Below are 16,521 nucleotides of genomic sequence, written 5' to 3' on the forward strand. Positions count from 1 at the left end.
AGGATATTTTGAAGGTTTCAAGTAGCACCATATTTCATGGGTGATTAAGAAGCTTTTTGACTGACGCTCATTTGGCAAAAACGAAGAGATTTAAGTATAGCGATGTAGTAAAACGAGGTAATGTGGATTTGGCACGATTGCAGACGTTTGAGAATAATTAGTGGCTAAAAAAAATAGAAACAAAAGTCATAAACGTGAAAAAAAAAATACTGCACAGGTAAGCCAGTTGACGAAAATGACACTGACTGAAGCGAGACAGAATCCTTCGATATCTGCGTGAAATGAGGAGACGCAACCTTAACTTTGGCGCAGTGAATGAGGAGGGCCTGCGACATGGCCGTTGGTGGCGTGGAGAGGCTGGGATGGGTAAGGGGGGGGGGCTCTCATAGCCCTTTGTTGAAGTAGACTCTCTCCAGTCCTGGGTGGCTGGCACGGATCTTCTCTTGCAGCTCGGGCTCCAGGCGGCTAACTGATATGGAGCTGGAGGATCGGAGGCGTTATTTGTCACGTGATCGCGTCTCTTTGTGTCACTTTCACTCACCTCTTCTGGGGGAACAAGGCGCAGCACAGCGGAGTGGCAAACACCAGGCTGGAAACCACACAATCATGAAGTGCTCTGTGACGATGGGCATTTTTTTCCAAAACATTCTTCTCATTAAATCCAGTTTTGAGCCAAATAGAATGAAAATCGTTTCAAAGAAATTTAAAAAAAAATCACCACGCTGGCCGGATGGCAGAGAACAACAAAGAGTCCATTATTCATTCATTCATTTATTTTCAGGGAGTCGGCAACCCTACTGAAGCGTCAAAGTTAGTGTCAAAAAAAACCACAGCTTGAATGATTGGGGATTCAATAAATGTTTAATACAAATAGATGGATAACCAGTACCGTATTTTTGGGACTATAAGTCGCAGTTTTTTTTCATAGTTTGTCCGGGGGTGCGACTTATACTCAGGAGCGACTTATGTGTGAAATGATCAGAGGTGGGTAGAGTAGCCAGAAATTGTACTCAAGTAAGAGTACTGTTACTTTAGAGATGTATTACTCAAGTAAAAGTAAGGAGTAGTCACCCAAATATTTACTTGAGTAAAAGTAAAAAGTATGTTGTGAAAAAACTACTCAAGTACTGAGTAACTGATGAGTAACATACACACACATATCATATATATATATATATGTATATATATATATATATATATATATATATATACATACACATATATATATACACAGTATATAATTTATATTTATTTATTTTGCCATGCATGTTTAACACATATAGATTCCTTTCTTTCATGAAGACTAGAATATAAATTGGTGTATTACCTGATTCTGATGACTTGCATTGATTGTAATCAGACAGTAGTGATGATAACGTCCACGTTTTCAAATGGAGGAGAAAAAAAGTTCCTCCTTTCTGTCTAATACCACATGAAAGTGGTTGGTTTTTGGCATCTTATTTGTCCAGCTTCCATATTCGTTTTTATACACTTTACAAGAAATACATCAGCGGCAAACTCCGTAGCTTGCTAGCTTGTTTGCGCTGGCTTTCGGAGACTCTTATTTTGAAAGCGCAGGCGCGATGGAGCGGCACTTTTATTGTGAAGACAGGAACTGTGCAGTCAGTCTTTAGGCTTTTGACGGGATGTACGGTTGAAATAAAAAATGGTCTTTTTTCCTTCACACTTTTGATTGATTGATTGGAACTTGTATTAGTAGATTGCACAGTACAGTACATATTCCGTACAATTGACCACTAAATGGTAACACCCCAATAAGTTTTTCAACTTGTTTAAGTCAGGTCATGTGACCCCTGGCTCTGTTTGATTGGTCCAACGTCACCAGTGACTGCATCTGATTGGTGGAACGGAGTGAACGTCACCAGTGACTGTATTTGTTGAAACGCAGGCACTATGAAGGTCTGTCTGACAGACCAAAACAAACAAAGCGTGCATTAACAGATCGATAAAAATTAGTAGCGAGTAGCGAGCTGAATGTAGATAAAAGTAGCGGAGTAAAAGTAGCGTTTCTTCTCTATAAATATACTCAAGTAAAAGTAAAAGTATGTTGCATTAAAACTACTCTTAGAAGTACAATTTATCCCAAAAGTTACTCAAGTAGATGTAACTGAGTAAATGTAGCGCGTTACTACCCACCTCTGCTCCCACCTTACATTCCTCAGGGACATTTGTATTAGATCTTTTAAGCAGGTGTTTTTATTTACATTGTTATTGCCTTCTGGTTAGCTAATGTTTGCCCTGCAGGTAATAGTCACTTTTCCACCCCTTTATATATTAGGTATAGTTGTAAGTAAAAAAAAAAAAAAGGTCAAAGACAAAGCTATTCGGTTTCTTGTGAGTATATACACTTCACTGCCGATGTGGGGGGGCGCCACCTAAAATCTTGCCTAGGGCGCCAGATTGGTTAGGGCCGGGCCTGATAACCAGTACCGTATTTTTGGGACTATAAGTCGCAGTTCTTTTTCATAGTTTGGCCGGGGGTGCGACTTATACTCAGGAGCGACTTATGTGTGAAATTATTAACACATTAGCGTAAAATATCAAATAATATTATTTATCTCATTCACGTAAGAGACTAGACGTATAAGATTTCATGGGATTTAGCGATTAGGAGTGACAGTTCATTCATCATTCATTCACCAGTGTGAGCGGCACAGGGGGCAAGGGTGAAGTGTCCTGCCCAAGGACACAACGGCAGCGATTTGGATGTCAAGAGGCGGGGAGCGAACCTGCAACCCTCAGGTTTCCGGCACGGTCGCTCTACCCACTACGCCATACCGCCCCTATGTAAGTATACCGTATTTTCCGCACTATAAGGCGCACCTAAAAACCACCAATTTTCTCAAAAGCTGACAGTGCGCCTTATAACCCGGTGCGCTTTATATATGGATTAATATTAAGATTCATTTTCATAAAGTTTCGGTCTCGCAACTTCGGTAAACAGCCGCCATCTTTTTTCCCGGTAGAACAGGAAGCGCTTCTTCTTCTACGCAAGCAACCGCCAAGGTAAGCACCCGCCCCCATAGAACAGGAAGCGCTTCTTCTTCTACTGTAAGCAACCACCCGCCCCCGGAAGAAGAAGAAGAAAAAACGCGCGGATATCACCGTACGTTTCATTTCCTGTTTACATCTGTAAAGACCACAAAATGGCTCCTACTAAGCGACAAGGACCCGGTTCATGAAAAGACGCAATCTCTCCATCCGCACACGGATTACTATTTCACAGCAACTGATATTCCTGTGAACCGCACTGTGGAACGGGAGCACGTACGGTGAATATTCGCACCACAGGGAATGAGAAGTCATCCTTCACTGTGGTTCTAGCTTGCCATGCTAATGGCCAGAAACTTCCACCCATGGTGATATTCAAAAGGAAGACCTTGCCAAAAGAGACCTTTCCAGCCGGCGTCATCATAAAAGCTAACTCGAAGGGATGGATGGATGAAGAAAAGATGAGCGAGTGGTTAAGGTAAGTTTAAGTTTACGCGAAGAGGCCGGGTGGCTTTTTTCACGCAGCTCTGTCCATGTTGATATACGTATGTTTGTGATTGCACATTTGCGTACATTTTGGGAGTGAACAGAGTTGTTAGAACGCTGGTTTTTAATATATTATTAAAGTTTGACTGACCTATCTGACTGTTTTTTTGACATTCCTTTAGCGCGGTTAGATGCGGCTTACAACACGGGGCGGCTTATTGGTGGACAAAGTTTTGAAATATGCCGTTCATTGAAGGCGCGGCTTTTAACCCAGGGCGCCTTATGATGCGGAAAATACGGTAAGTAAAGTAAATGATGTGCTGTATTTTTTTATCAAAGCCGCAATTTGACCTGATTAACTCACATTGTCCACATGATGGCGGCAAACTTGCAGCAATCATGTTAGATATTTATAATTAGACTTAGACAAACTTTATTGCTTTGAAACACCCCGTAGTTTGGACACCCTTGATTTAGAACATTGCCTGTTTAGTTAGCAAAGACTGTATGATGACCACAGATGACCCTGGAACTGAGGAATTCACTTTAAAATGGATCAGTACATTTTGGATGCAAACCAACAAACGGTGGCAGATTTACATATCTTCCACAAGAGTAGAATTCTCCAGGGGGCGCGGCAAGAATTTTTATTTATCTCTTTAATTGATGTGCATTTTTGATCAATAGACGATTAAACTCTAACAACTAAACACATATTTACACACCTATGCTTGAGAAGGAACCGGATGAAGAAAATCTTATATTTCCTGCCCCCTTCAACATAATAAGTAGTTAATGGATAGCCCAGATTCACAAGCATACAAACCAAACAAATACATCCAAATATAATGAAAACACAAACAAAAAAAACGCAAAAACTTCATGAAGTACAAACCGAACAAAAAATAATGTACCGTATTTTTTGGAGTATAAGTCACTCCGGAGTATAAGTCGCACCGGCCAAAAATGCATAATAAAGAAGGGAAAAAAACATATATAAGTCGCTCCGGAGTATAAGTCGCACTGGCCGAAAATGCATAATAAAGAAGGAACAAAACATACAGGTAAAAGCCAGTAAATTAGAATATTTTGAAAAACTTGATTTATTTCAGTAATTGCATTCAAAAGGTGTAACTTGTACATTATATTTATTCATTGCACACAGACTGATGCATTCAAATGTTTATTTCATTTAATTTTGATGATTTGAAGTGGCAACAAATGAAAATCCAAAATTCCGTGTGTCACAAAATTAGAATATTACTTAAGGCTAATACAAAAAAGGGATTTTTAGAAATGTTGGCCAACTGAAAAGTATGAAAATGAAAAATATGAGCATGTACAATACTCAATACTTGGTTGGAGCTCCTTTTGCCTCAATTACTGCGTTAATGCGGCGTGGCATGGAGTCGATGAGTTTCTGGCACTGCTCAGGTGTTATGAGAGCCCAGGTTGCTCTGATAGTGGCCTTCAACTCTTCTGCGTTTTTGGGACTGGCATTCTGCATCTTCCTTTTCACAATACCCCACAGATTTTCTATGGGGCTAAGGTCAGGGGAGTTGGCGGGCCAATTTAGAACAGAAATACCATGGTCCGTAAACCAGGCACGGGTAGATTTTGCGCTGTGTGCAGGCGCCAAGTCCTGTTGGAACTTGAAATCTCCATCTCCATAGAGCAGGTCAGCAGCAGGAAGCATGAAGTGCTCTAAAACTTGCTGGTAGACGGCTGCGTTGACCCTGGATCTCAGGAAACAGAGTGGACCGACACCAGCAGATGACATGGCACCCCAAACCATCACCCAACCATGCAAATTTTGCATTTCCTTTGGAAATCGAGGTCCCAGAGTCTGGAGGAAGACAGGAGAGGCACAGGATCCACGTTGCCTGAAGTCTAGTGTAAAGTTTCCACCATCAGTGATGGTTTGGGGTGCCATGTCATCTGCTGGTGTCGGTCCACTCTGTTTCCTGAGATCCAGGGTCAACGCAGCCGTCTACCAGCAAGTTTTAGAGCACTTCATGCTTCCTGCTGCTGACCTGCTCTATGGAGATGGAGATTTCAAGTTCCAACAGGACTTGGCGCCTGCACACAGCGCAAAATCTACCCGTATATAAGTCGCATTTTTTGGGGAAAGGTATTTGATAAAAGCCAACACCAAGAATAGACATTTGAAAGGCAATTTAAAATAAATGAAGAATAGTGAACAACAGGCTGAATAAGTGTACGTTATATGAGGCATAAATAACCAACTGGTATGTTAACGTAACATATTATGGTAAGAGTCATTCAAATAACTATAACATATAGAACATGCTATACGTTTACCAAACAATCTGTCACTCCTAATCGCTAAATCCCATGAAATCTTATACGTCTAGTCTCTTACGTGAATGAGATCAATAATATTATTTGATATTTTACGCTAATGTGTTAATCATTTCACACATAAGTCGCTCCTGAGTATAAGTCGCACCCCCGGCCAAACTGAAAAAAAAATGCGACTTTAGTCCGAAAAATACGGTAGTTAATGGATACAAACAAGCTTACAAACCAAACAAATACATCCAATTATAATGAAAACACACAAAAAACAACAAGTGCAAAAACTTCATGAAGTACAAACCGAACAAAAGAAGTAATATACACCTCACGGGATGATACAAAACAAATACAAAACCAGACAAAAAATAAGTAAAATAATAAATATAAAGCAAAATGTAAACACTTACGGCTGTCCATATGATCTTATTGTTCTGTCTTTATATCTTTTTTTCAATTGGAATACATTTCTACAATCTTTTATCTCATTGTAAAGAGAATTCCATAGTTGAACCCCCACCACTGATATACACATTTGTTTTAAAGTTGTCCTTGAATACTGATGTTGGAAATGACCTTTTCTTCTATGCTCTTCATTCTCAGAAGTGACGACAAATATTTTTTGTACCGTATTTTTCGGACTATAAGTCGCAGTTTTTTCCATAGTTTGGCCGGGGGTGCGACTTATACCGTATCTATCGGAGTATAAGTCGCACCGGAGTATAAGTCGCACCTGCCGAAAATGCATAATAAAGAAGGAAAAAAACATATACAAGTCGCACTGGAGCCCGGCCAAACTATGAAAAAAACTGCGACTTATAGTCCGAAAAATACGGTACTCAGGAGCGACTTATGTGTGAAATTATTAACACATTAGCGTAAAATATCAAATAATATTATTTAGCTCATTCACGTGAGACTAAATAAATGATAAATGGGTTATACTTGTATAGCGCTTTCCTACCTTCAAGGTACTCAAAGCGCTTTGACAGTATTTTCCACATTCACCCATTCACACACACATTCACACACTGATGGCGGGAGGCACTAATCAGGAGCAAGGGTGAAGTGTCTTGCCCAAGGACACAACGGACGTGACTAGGATGGTAGAAGGTGGGGATTGAACCCCAGTAACCAGCAACCCTCCGATTGCTGGCACGGCCACTCTACCAACTTCGCCACGCCGTCCCCTAGACGTATAAGATTTCATGGGATTTAGCGATTAGGAGTGACAGATTGTTTGGTAAACGTATAGCATGTTCTATATGTTATAGTTCTTTGAATGACTCTTACCATAATATGTTACGTTAACATACCAGTTGGTTATTTATACCTCATATAACGTACACTTATTCAGCCTGTTGTTCACTATTCTTTATTTATTTTAAATTGCCTTTCAAATGTCTATTCTTGGTGTTGGCTTTTATCAAATACATTTCCCCAAAAAATGCGACTTATACTCCAGTGCGGCTTATATGTTTTTTCCTTCTTTATTATGCATTTTCGGCCACTTATACTCCGAAAAATACGATAAATTTGCTGGTAATGTTTTACTTTTAGCCTTAAACATAACACATAATGTCTGTAACCTTACTAGCTCCTGTAGTTTCAATAGACCAGAATTAATAAATAGTATGTTAGTGTGTTCTAGATAATCTGCTTTATGAATAATCCTCATAGCTCTTTTCTGTAGTTGATACAATGCCTTTATTAGGGACCGAATGTCCCTTCGGGACAGAGAACCTTATTGAATTTCTAGCGTTTTATTAGGGACCGCGAGGACCCTATTGTATTTGTAAGGTTTTATTATTATTATTCCGCCGCCTCTTTGAGCTGTAATTTGACCCCCTTAACATGCTTCAAAACTCACCATATTTGACACACACATCAGGACTGGCGAAAATTGCGATCTAATCAAAATACCAAATCCCAAAACTCAAAATTGCGCTCTAGCGCCCCCTAGGAAAAAATACAGACAAAACTGCTTGTAACTTCCGGTAGGAATGTCGTAGAGACATGAAACAAAAACCTCTAAGTAGGTCTGACTTAGACCTAGATTTCATTCATTGATATCTTTCAGCAAAAATCAACAGGAAGTTGGCAATTCCCCCTTCTAAACAAAAGTTTAGTAAAAACAGTCACTTTTGCCTCTTTGAGCTGTAATTTGACCCCCTTAACATGCTTCAAAACTCACCAAACTGGACACACACATCAGGACTGGCAAAAATTGCAATCTAATAAAAAAAAAAAAAAAAAAAAAAACTCAAAATTGCGCTCTAGCGCCCCCTAGGAAGAAAACACAGACACTACTGCTCCTAGGAAGAAAACTCAGACAAAACTGCCTGTAACTTCCAGTAGGTATGTCTTAGAGACATGAAACAAAAACCTCCATGTAGGTCTCATTTAGACCTACATTTCATATATTGACAACCCCCAGCAAAAATCAACAGGAAGTTTGCAATTCCCCCTTCAAAACAAAAGTTTTGTAAAAACCGGTCACCTTTTTTCAAACATTATCTCCTCTGAGCGTGTTTGTCGTGTCGGCTTCAAACTAACACAGGTGAGAGATTGAACCCTTCTGATTAAAAGTTGACCAAAGAGTTTTAATCACTGCTCCGGTTTGGATTTTATGTGCCGTCAAAGTCGGTTCCGTCCATCGCTGCTTGCAGCTTTAATTATTATTATTCTTTATTCTTTATTATTATACCACCGCCTCTTTGAGCTGTAATTTGACCCCCTTAACATGCTTCAAAACTCACCAAATTGGACACACACACATCAGGACTGGCGAAAATTGCGATCTAATCAAAAAACCAAACCCCAAAACTCAAAATTGCGCTCCCTAGGAAGAAAACACAGACAAAACTGCCTCTAACTCCCAGTAGGAATGTCGTAGAGACATGAAACAAAAACCTCTATGTAGGTCTCACTTAGACCTAGATTTCATACACTGACAACCCCCAGCAAAAATCAACAGGAAGTTTGCAATTCCCCCTTCAAAACAAAAGTTGTGTAAAAACAGTCACCTTTTTTCAAACATTATCTCCTCTGAGCGCGTTTGTCGTGTCGGCTTCAAACTAACACAGGAGAGAGATTGAACCCTTCTGATTAAAAGTTGACCAAAGAGTTTTAATTACTGCTCCGGTTTGGATTTTATGTGCCGTCAAAGTCGGTTCCGTCCATCGCTGCTTGCAGCTTTAATTATTATTATTCTTTATTCTTTATTATTATACCGCCGCCTCTTTGAGCTGTAATTTGACCCCCTTAACATGCTTCAAATCTCACCAAATTGGACACACACACATCAGGACTGGCGAAAATTGCGATCTAATCAAAAAACCAAACCCCAAAACTCAAAATTGCGCTCCCTAGGAAGAAAACACAGACAAAACTGCCTGTAACTCCCAGTAGGAATGTCGTAGAGACATGAAACAAAAACCTCTATGTAGGTCTCACTTAGACCCAGATTTCATACACTGACAACCCCCAGCAAAAATCAACAGGAAGTTTGCAATTCCCCCTTCAAAACAAAAGTTTAGTAAAAACAGTCACCTTTTTTCAAACATATCTCCTCTGAGCGCGTTTGTTGTGTCGGCTTCAAATTAGCACAGGGGAGCGATTGAACCCTTCTGATTAAAAGTTGATGAAAGAGTTTTAATTACTGCTCCGGTTTGGATTTTATGAGCCAACAAAGTCGGTCCCGTCCATCGCTGCTTGCAGCTTTAATGTTACTCTTATATTTGTTCCCCCACACTTCCACACAGTAGCTGATATATGGCAATATAAGTGCACAATACAATATACGAACATATAAGAATGAGAGGGAATGTAAGATTCATATTTAGTTGTGCTCACTGCCAACAGAACATATTGTGTTTGACTTTGGAGGTCCGAACAGTGAACCATTCAATATGGCCTTTAGACATAAAACATAGAAGACTTGAATGCATGTTTGAAGAAACTGCGTCAGTGACCACTCACCAGAATCCCACCAGGCTGACTTGAATAGGTGCACTCATCCATGGAAACCTCTGAAGGCAGCAGGCAAAAAAAACCACACAAAAGTAGTATTGAAATCCTGTCCCTACACCTTATAGAATTCCTCCGTTGAAAGCTTACCTTCAAAAAGGCCTTCTTTTCCAAATGGTTCATTAAAAACGGCGGGATGGCTGAAAGGAAACGAAATGAGACATGACGGCATAGAAGATGCTTTTAGTTGACATCCAGTAGTAGTTTCGAGTACCCATTCCCGGAGAGGCCATGAGGATCCTCGAGACCACAACCTGAGAGATAGCTTGCTGGGCGGCTTTGGTCGACTCTCCTATCCTGTTGTCGTTCTCGTCTGTTATGGGAATGCCGTGTTTGAGTTCTCTGAGGACAAGGAGCAAAAGACCACGAATCATACACAAAGTATGGCCTCAGAGATGACAGATGGGATTTGTTTCATCAAGGAAACAATCACTGATAGCAGTTATAAAATAAGATGTGAATCAAAATCATTTAAATGTACACCAATATTGGTGGGAAATATTATATATATATATATTAACATTGTTTTATTCGTAATGTAAACATTCCATAAGTTGGCGCCATATCCCCATGCTTTGACAGTGACATCACTATTTGGAATTTCCCACCACCTAAAAAAAAAATCAACTTTGTAGCACAAGAGCATACAGACAAAAACACAAATAAGTCACTTAAAAGAGCCATTCAAAAGACTTGATTCGTTTGCGAATGTCACATCTCTATGGAAGATCTCTTAACTGGCAACTGACCACCCAGGGCATACTTGCCAACCTTGAGATCTCCGATTTCGGGAGGTGGGGGGGGCGTGGTTAAGAGGGGAGGAGTATATTTACAGCTAGAATTCACCAAGTCAAGTATTTCATATATATATATACATGTATATGTATATATATATATATATATATATATATATAAGAAATACTTGACTTTCAGTGAATTCTAGCTATTAGAGATGCGCGGATAGGCAATTATTTCATCCGCAACCGCATCAGAAAGTCGTCAACCATCCGCAATCCACCCGATCTAACATTTGATCAGAACCGCATCCGCCCGCACCCGCCCGTTGTTATATATCTAATATAGACGATGCAAGGCATTAGTGAGGTTATAAAGCTTTTGCCTGTTAAAGAAAGGAGACTGATCCAATGCAGCACAGACATTCGCGTGCCACGCTGTCACGACCCAGACGCACACCAGCGCGCAATCATATGGGAGCCGCGCTGAGCGCACCTCCAAGCACGTCTCGCTGCCGGCGACGGCCGGGTATATGGGCCCGACGCTCCACCGCCATCCATTTTCAGGGCTAGTTGATTCGGCAGGTGGGTTGTTACACACTCCTTAGCGGGTTCCAACTTCCATGGCCACCGTCCTAGCTGCTGTCTATATCAACCAGGGTGAGCCCCACCCCTTTCGTGAGCGCACTGCGCGCGGAGTGACCCCTGTTACGCGCCCCCGGCAACAGGGGTGGCGGGCAGGTAAGCTGCGCGGGCGGAGCGCGCGGAGTGACCCCTGTTACGAGCCCCCGGCCACGGGGGTGGCGGGCAGGTAAGCTGCTTACCTGCTGCGCGTGACGCCGGCCGCGGCGAAGGCGGACGAGGCGGGGTGTCGGTGCGGTAGGCGCGGTGGTGACCCTGGACGTGCGTCGGGCCCTTCTCGCGGATCGCCTCAGCTACGGCTCCCGGTGGGGCCCTCTCGGGGGAAGGGGCCTCGGTCCCGGACCCCGGCGAGGCGTCCCTTCTCCGCTCCGTAAAAGTGTCCATCTCTTTTTTCTTTTTTTTTCTGTTGTGGCATATGCTGCAGGTGCCTGCTCGTTTTTCATATGTGGGTAACAACATTTAACTATGTATATATATTTCCCAATTGGTTTAACTGCCACCCGCCTGAATCTATTTAAAATCTAATTTTTTTTTATTTCAACCACCCGACCCGACCCTACCCGCGGATAAAATCTAATTTTTTTAAATTTCATCCGCCCGATCCGCGGATAATCCGCGGTTGTGCCCGCAAACCGCGCATCTCTAATACACACACACATAACACTCATCTACTCATTGTTGAGTTAAGGGTTGAATTGTCCATCCTTGTTTTATTCTCTGTCACTATTTTTCTAACCATGCTGAACACCCTCTCTGATGATGCATTCTGCTTCGTCTCCTTGTTGTGTGCGCAGTTGTGCACTGCACTCTCTAAAAGCCCTAGATGTTATAGTCACATATGCATGTACAGTAGATGGCAGTATTGTCCTGTTTAAAAGTGTCACAACATTGCTGTTTACGGCAGACCAACCGCTTTACGGTAGACGAAAACGTGACTGCTGTTGTTGTGTGTTGTTGCCGCGCTGGGAGGACGTTAATGAAACTGCCTAACAATAAACCCACATAAGAAACTAAGAACTCGCCCTCCATCATTCTACAGTTATAACGTGATTGGGCAGGCATGCTGTTTATATTGTGGGAAAGCGGACTTGAAAACAGGCTGTCGACACGTCACTCAGGTCCGCATGAATTTCGGGAGAAAATTTGTCCCGGGAGGTTTTCGGGAGAGGCGCTGAATTTCGGGAGTCTCCCGGAAAATCCGGGAGGGTTGGCAAGTATGACCCAGGGACTGTTTCTCCGAGTGGCATTACAGTAGAACCTCTAAACAATTTGAACAAATATTTTCCAAAAATAGGCCGATGAAGTCACACGAAACTGCATGACGCGACGTCACAAGTGTATTTTGCTTTGTCTTTGGCTTTCTTTGCCGTTTATTCCCCGCGGTGTCAACAAAAGCTTCTTATCAAAGTTCCAATCCACTTATTTGTAAAGCACATTTAACAACATGGGTGTTCAAAGTTTTTCAACTTGTTTAAGTCGGGGTCCACGTAAATCCATTCATGGTACAAATATATACTATCATCATAATGCAGTCATCACACAAGTTAATCATTAGAGTATATACATTGAATTATTTACATTATTTACAATCTGGGGGGTGGGATATGGAGGGGGGGGGGGGTTAGGTTTGGTTGATATCAGCACTTCAGTCATCAACAATTGCATCATCAGAGAAATGGACATTGGAACAGTGTAGGTCTGACTTGGTAGGATATGTACAGCAAGTAGTGGACATAGAGAGAGGGATCAGAAAGCATAAGAACAAGTATCTACATTTGATTATTTACAATCCGGGGAGGTGTGATGTGGAAGGGGGAGGGTGTTAGTTTAGGGTTGAAGTTGCCTGGAGGTGTTCTTTTAGTGCGGTTTTGAAGGAGGATAGAGATGCACTTTCTTTTACACCTGTTGGGAGTGCATTCCATATTGATGTGGCATAGAAGGAGAATGAGTTAAGACCTTTGTTAGATGGGAATCTGGGTTTAACGTGGTTAGTGGAGCTCCCCCTGGTGTTGTGGTTATGGCGGTCGTTTACGTTAAGGAAGTAGTTTGACATGTACTTCGGTATCAGGGAGGTGTAGCGGATTTTATAGACAATCAATCAATCAATCAATCAATCAATCAATCAATCAATGTTTATTTATATAGCCCTAAATCACAAGTGTCTCAAAGGGCTACACAAGCCACAACAACATCCTCGGTACAAAGCCCACATAAGGGCAAGGAAAAATTCACCCCAGTGGGACGTTGATGTGAATGACTATGAGAAACCTTGGAGAGGACCGCATATGTGGGTAAACCCCCTCCCTCTAGGGGAGACCGAATGCAATGGATGTCGAGTGGATCTAACATAATATTGTGAGAGTCCAGTCCATAGTGGATCCAACATAATAGTGAGAGTCCAGTCCATAGTGGATCTAACATAATAGTGAGAGTCCAGTCCATAGTGGATCTAACGTAATAGTGAAAGTCCAGTCCATAGTGGATCCAACATAATAGTGAGAGTCCAGTCCATAGAGGATCTAACATAATAGTGAGAGTCCAGTCCATAGTGGATCTAACATAATAGTGTGAGAGTCAAGTCCATAGTGGATCTAACATAATAGTGTGAGAGTCAAGTCCATAGTGGATCTAACATAATAGTGTGAGAGTCCAGTCCATAGTGAATCTAACATAATAGTGAGAGTCCAGTCCATAGTGGATCCAACATAATAGTGAGAGTCCAGTCCATAGTGGATCTAGCATAATAGTGAGAGTCCAGTCCATAGTGGATCTAGCATAATAGTGAGAGTCCAGTCCATAGTGGATCTAACATAATAGTGAGAGTCCAGTCCATGGTGGATCTAACATAATAGTGAGAGTCCAGTCCATAGAGGATCTAACATAATAGTGTGAGAGTCAAGTCCATAGTGGATCTAACATAATAGTGAGAGTCCAGTCCATAGTGGATCTAACATAATAGTGAGAGTCCAGTCCATGGTGGATCTAACATAATAGTGAGAGTCCAGTCCATAGTGGATCTAACATAATAGTGAGAGTCCAGTCCATAGTGGATCCAACATAATAGTGAGAATCCAGTCCATAGTGGATCTAACATAATAGTGAGAGTCCAGTCCATAGTGGATCTAACATAATAGTGAGAGTCCAGTCCATAGTGGATCTAACATAATATTGTGAGAGTCCAGTCCATAGTGGATCCAACATAATAGTGAGAGTCCAGTCCATAGTGGATCTAACATAATAGTGAGAGTCCAGTCCATAGTGGATCTAACATAATAGTGAGAGTCCAGTCCATAGTGGATCTAACATAATAGTGTGAGAGTGCAGTCCATAGTGGATCTAACATAATATTGTGAGAGTCCAGTCCATAGTGGATCCAACATAATAGTGAGAGTCCAGTCCATAGTGGATCTAACATAATAGTGAGAGTCCAGTCCATAGTGGATCTAACATAATAGTGGGAGAGTCCAGTCCATAGTGGATCTAACATAATAGTGTGAGAGTCCAGTCCATAGTGGATCCAACATAATAGTGAGAGTCCAGTCCATAGTGGATCTAACATAATAGTGAGAGTCCAGTCCATAGTGGATCTAACATAATAGTGAGAGTCCAGTCCATAGTGGATCTAACATAATAGTGTGAGAGTCCAGTCCATAGTGGATCTAACATAATAGTGAGAGTCCAGTCCATAGTGGATCTAACATAATAGTGTGAGAGCCCAGTCCATAGTGGATCTAACATAATAGTGGGAGAGTCCAGTCCATAGTGGATCCAACATAATAGTGAGAGTCCAGTCCATAGTGGATCTAATATAATAGTGAGATTCCAGTCCATAGTGGATCTAACATAATAGTGAGAGTCCAGTCCATAGTGGATCCAACATAATAGTGAGAGTCCAGTCCATAGTGGATCTAATATAATAGTGAGAGTCCAGTCCATAGTGGATCCAACATAATAGTGAGAGTCCAGTCCATAGTGGATCTAACATAATAGTGAGAGTCCAGTCCATAGTGGATCCAACATAATAGTGAGAGTCCAGTCCATAGTGGATCTAACATAATAGTGAGAGTCCAGTCCATAGTGGATCTAACATAATAGTGAGAGTCCAGTCCATAGTGGATCTAACATAATAGTGAGTCCAGTCCATAGTGGATCTAACATAATCGTGCTAGACTAAGCTCAGTGCAAGTGGTTTTACTCTGTCCTCCACCCTGAGCCACTTTGGAGAAGTGGGTAGGAGTGAGGTGTGATCTGGGGTGGAGGTCTAGAAGTAACCTGACTAGCTTGTCCTGGGATGTTTGGAGTCTAGATGTGAGGGTTTTGGAGGTGCTAGGGTACCAGGAGGTGAAATGATCTGTGGCCGATCGATGGCCACATCCCTACAGTGAAGGCTTATTATTGGAACTGATTATTTCTATTATCAAAATGTCTTACACAGAAAGTTATTTCAAAATCTAATGTATTAAATTGGGGCTGGAACTTCTTTAAACCTAATTAGGCCACGTCAATGAGGCATTGCCAGAGGAATAGGCTTCTAAAAAAAAAAAAAAAAAAAAAAAAAAAAATTCCAAATGGCCAGCAGAGGGCGACTCCAGCAGCCTGACAGTGTAAAATATGTTGGGAATTGAACCAGCCTTCCTCTTAAAGTGTTGCTTGAACACACATACAGGTAAAAGCCAGTAAATTCGAATATTTTGAAAAACTTGATTTATTTCAGTAATTGCATTCTCAGGAAACAGAGTGGACCGACACCAGCAGATGACATGGCACCCCAAACCATCACCCAACCATGCAAATTTTGCATTTCCTTTGGAAATCGAGGTCCCAGAGTCTGGAGGAAGACAGGAGAGGCACAGGATCCACGTTGCCTGAAGTCTAGTGTAAAGTTTCCACCATCAGTGATGGTTTGGAGTGCCATGTCATCTGCTGGTGTCGGTCCACTCTGTTTCCTGAGATCCAGGGTCAACGCAGCCGTCTACCAGCAAGTTTTAGAGCACTTCATGCTTCCTGCTGCTGACCTGCTCTATGGAGATGGAGATTTCAAGTTCCAACAGGACTTGGCGCCTGCACACAGCGCAAAATCTACCCGTGCCTGGTTTACGGACCATGGTATTTCTGTTCTAAATTGGCCCGCCAACTCCCCTGACCTTAGCCCCATAGAAAATCTGTGGGGTATTGTGAAAAGGAAGATGCAGAATGCCAGACCCAAAAACGCAGAAGAGTTGAAGGCCACTATCAGAGCAACCTGGGCTCTCATAACACCTGAGCAGTGCCAGAAACTCATCGACTCCATGCCACGCCACAT

General features: G+C 41.8%; 1 protein-coding gene across 1 annotated transcript in view; it reads right to left on the reverse strand.

Moving 5' to 3' along the window:
* Window positions 1–245: 245 nt before the first annotated feature.
* sfxn1 (sideroflexin 1) overlaps window positions 246–16,521 on the reverse strand; it is a 41,265-nt gene continuing 24,989 nt past the window's right edge. The window contains exons 7-11 of the mRNA XM_061930691.2: window positions 10,058–10,185; window positions 9,934–9,983; window positions 9,796–9,845; window positions 542–589; window positions 246–480 (exon numbers count right to left, since the gene is read on the reverse strand). Of these exons, the coding sequence (XP_061786675.1) occupies window positions 384–480; window positions 542–589; window positions 9,796–9,845; window positions 9,934–9,983; window positions 10,058–10,185 (373 nt within the window). The 3' untranslated portion in view covers window positions 246–383. The remainder of the gene's footprint in view (window positions 481–541; window positions 590–9,795; window positions 9,846–9,933; window positions 9,984–10,057; window positions 10,186–16,521) is intronic.

This window comes from Nerophis lumbriciformis, linkage group LG36 (assembly GCF_033978685.3).
Source record: "Nerophis lumbriciformis linkage group LG36, RoL_Nlum_v2.1, whole genome shotgun sequence".
Taxonomy (NCBI): domain Eukaryota; kingdom Metazoa; phylum Chordata; class Actinopteri; order Syngnathiformes; family Syngnathidae; genus Nerophis; species Nerophis lumbriciformis.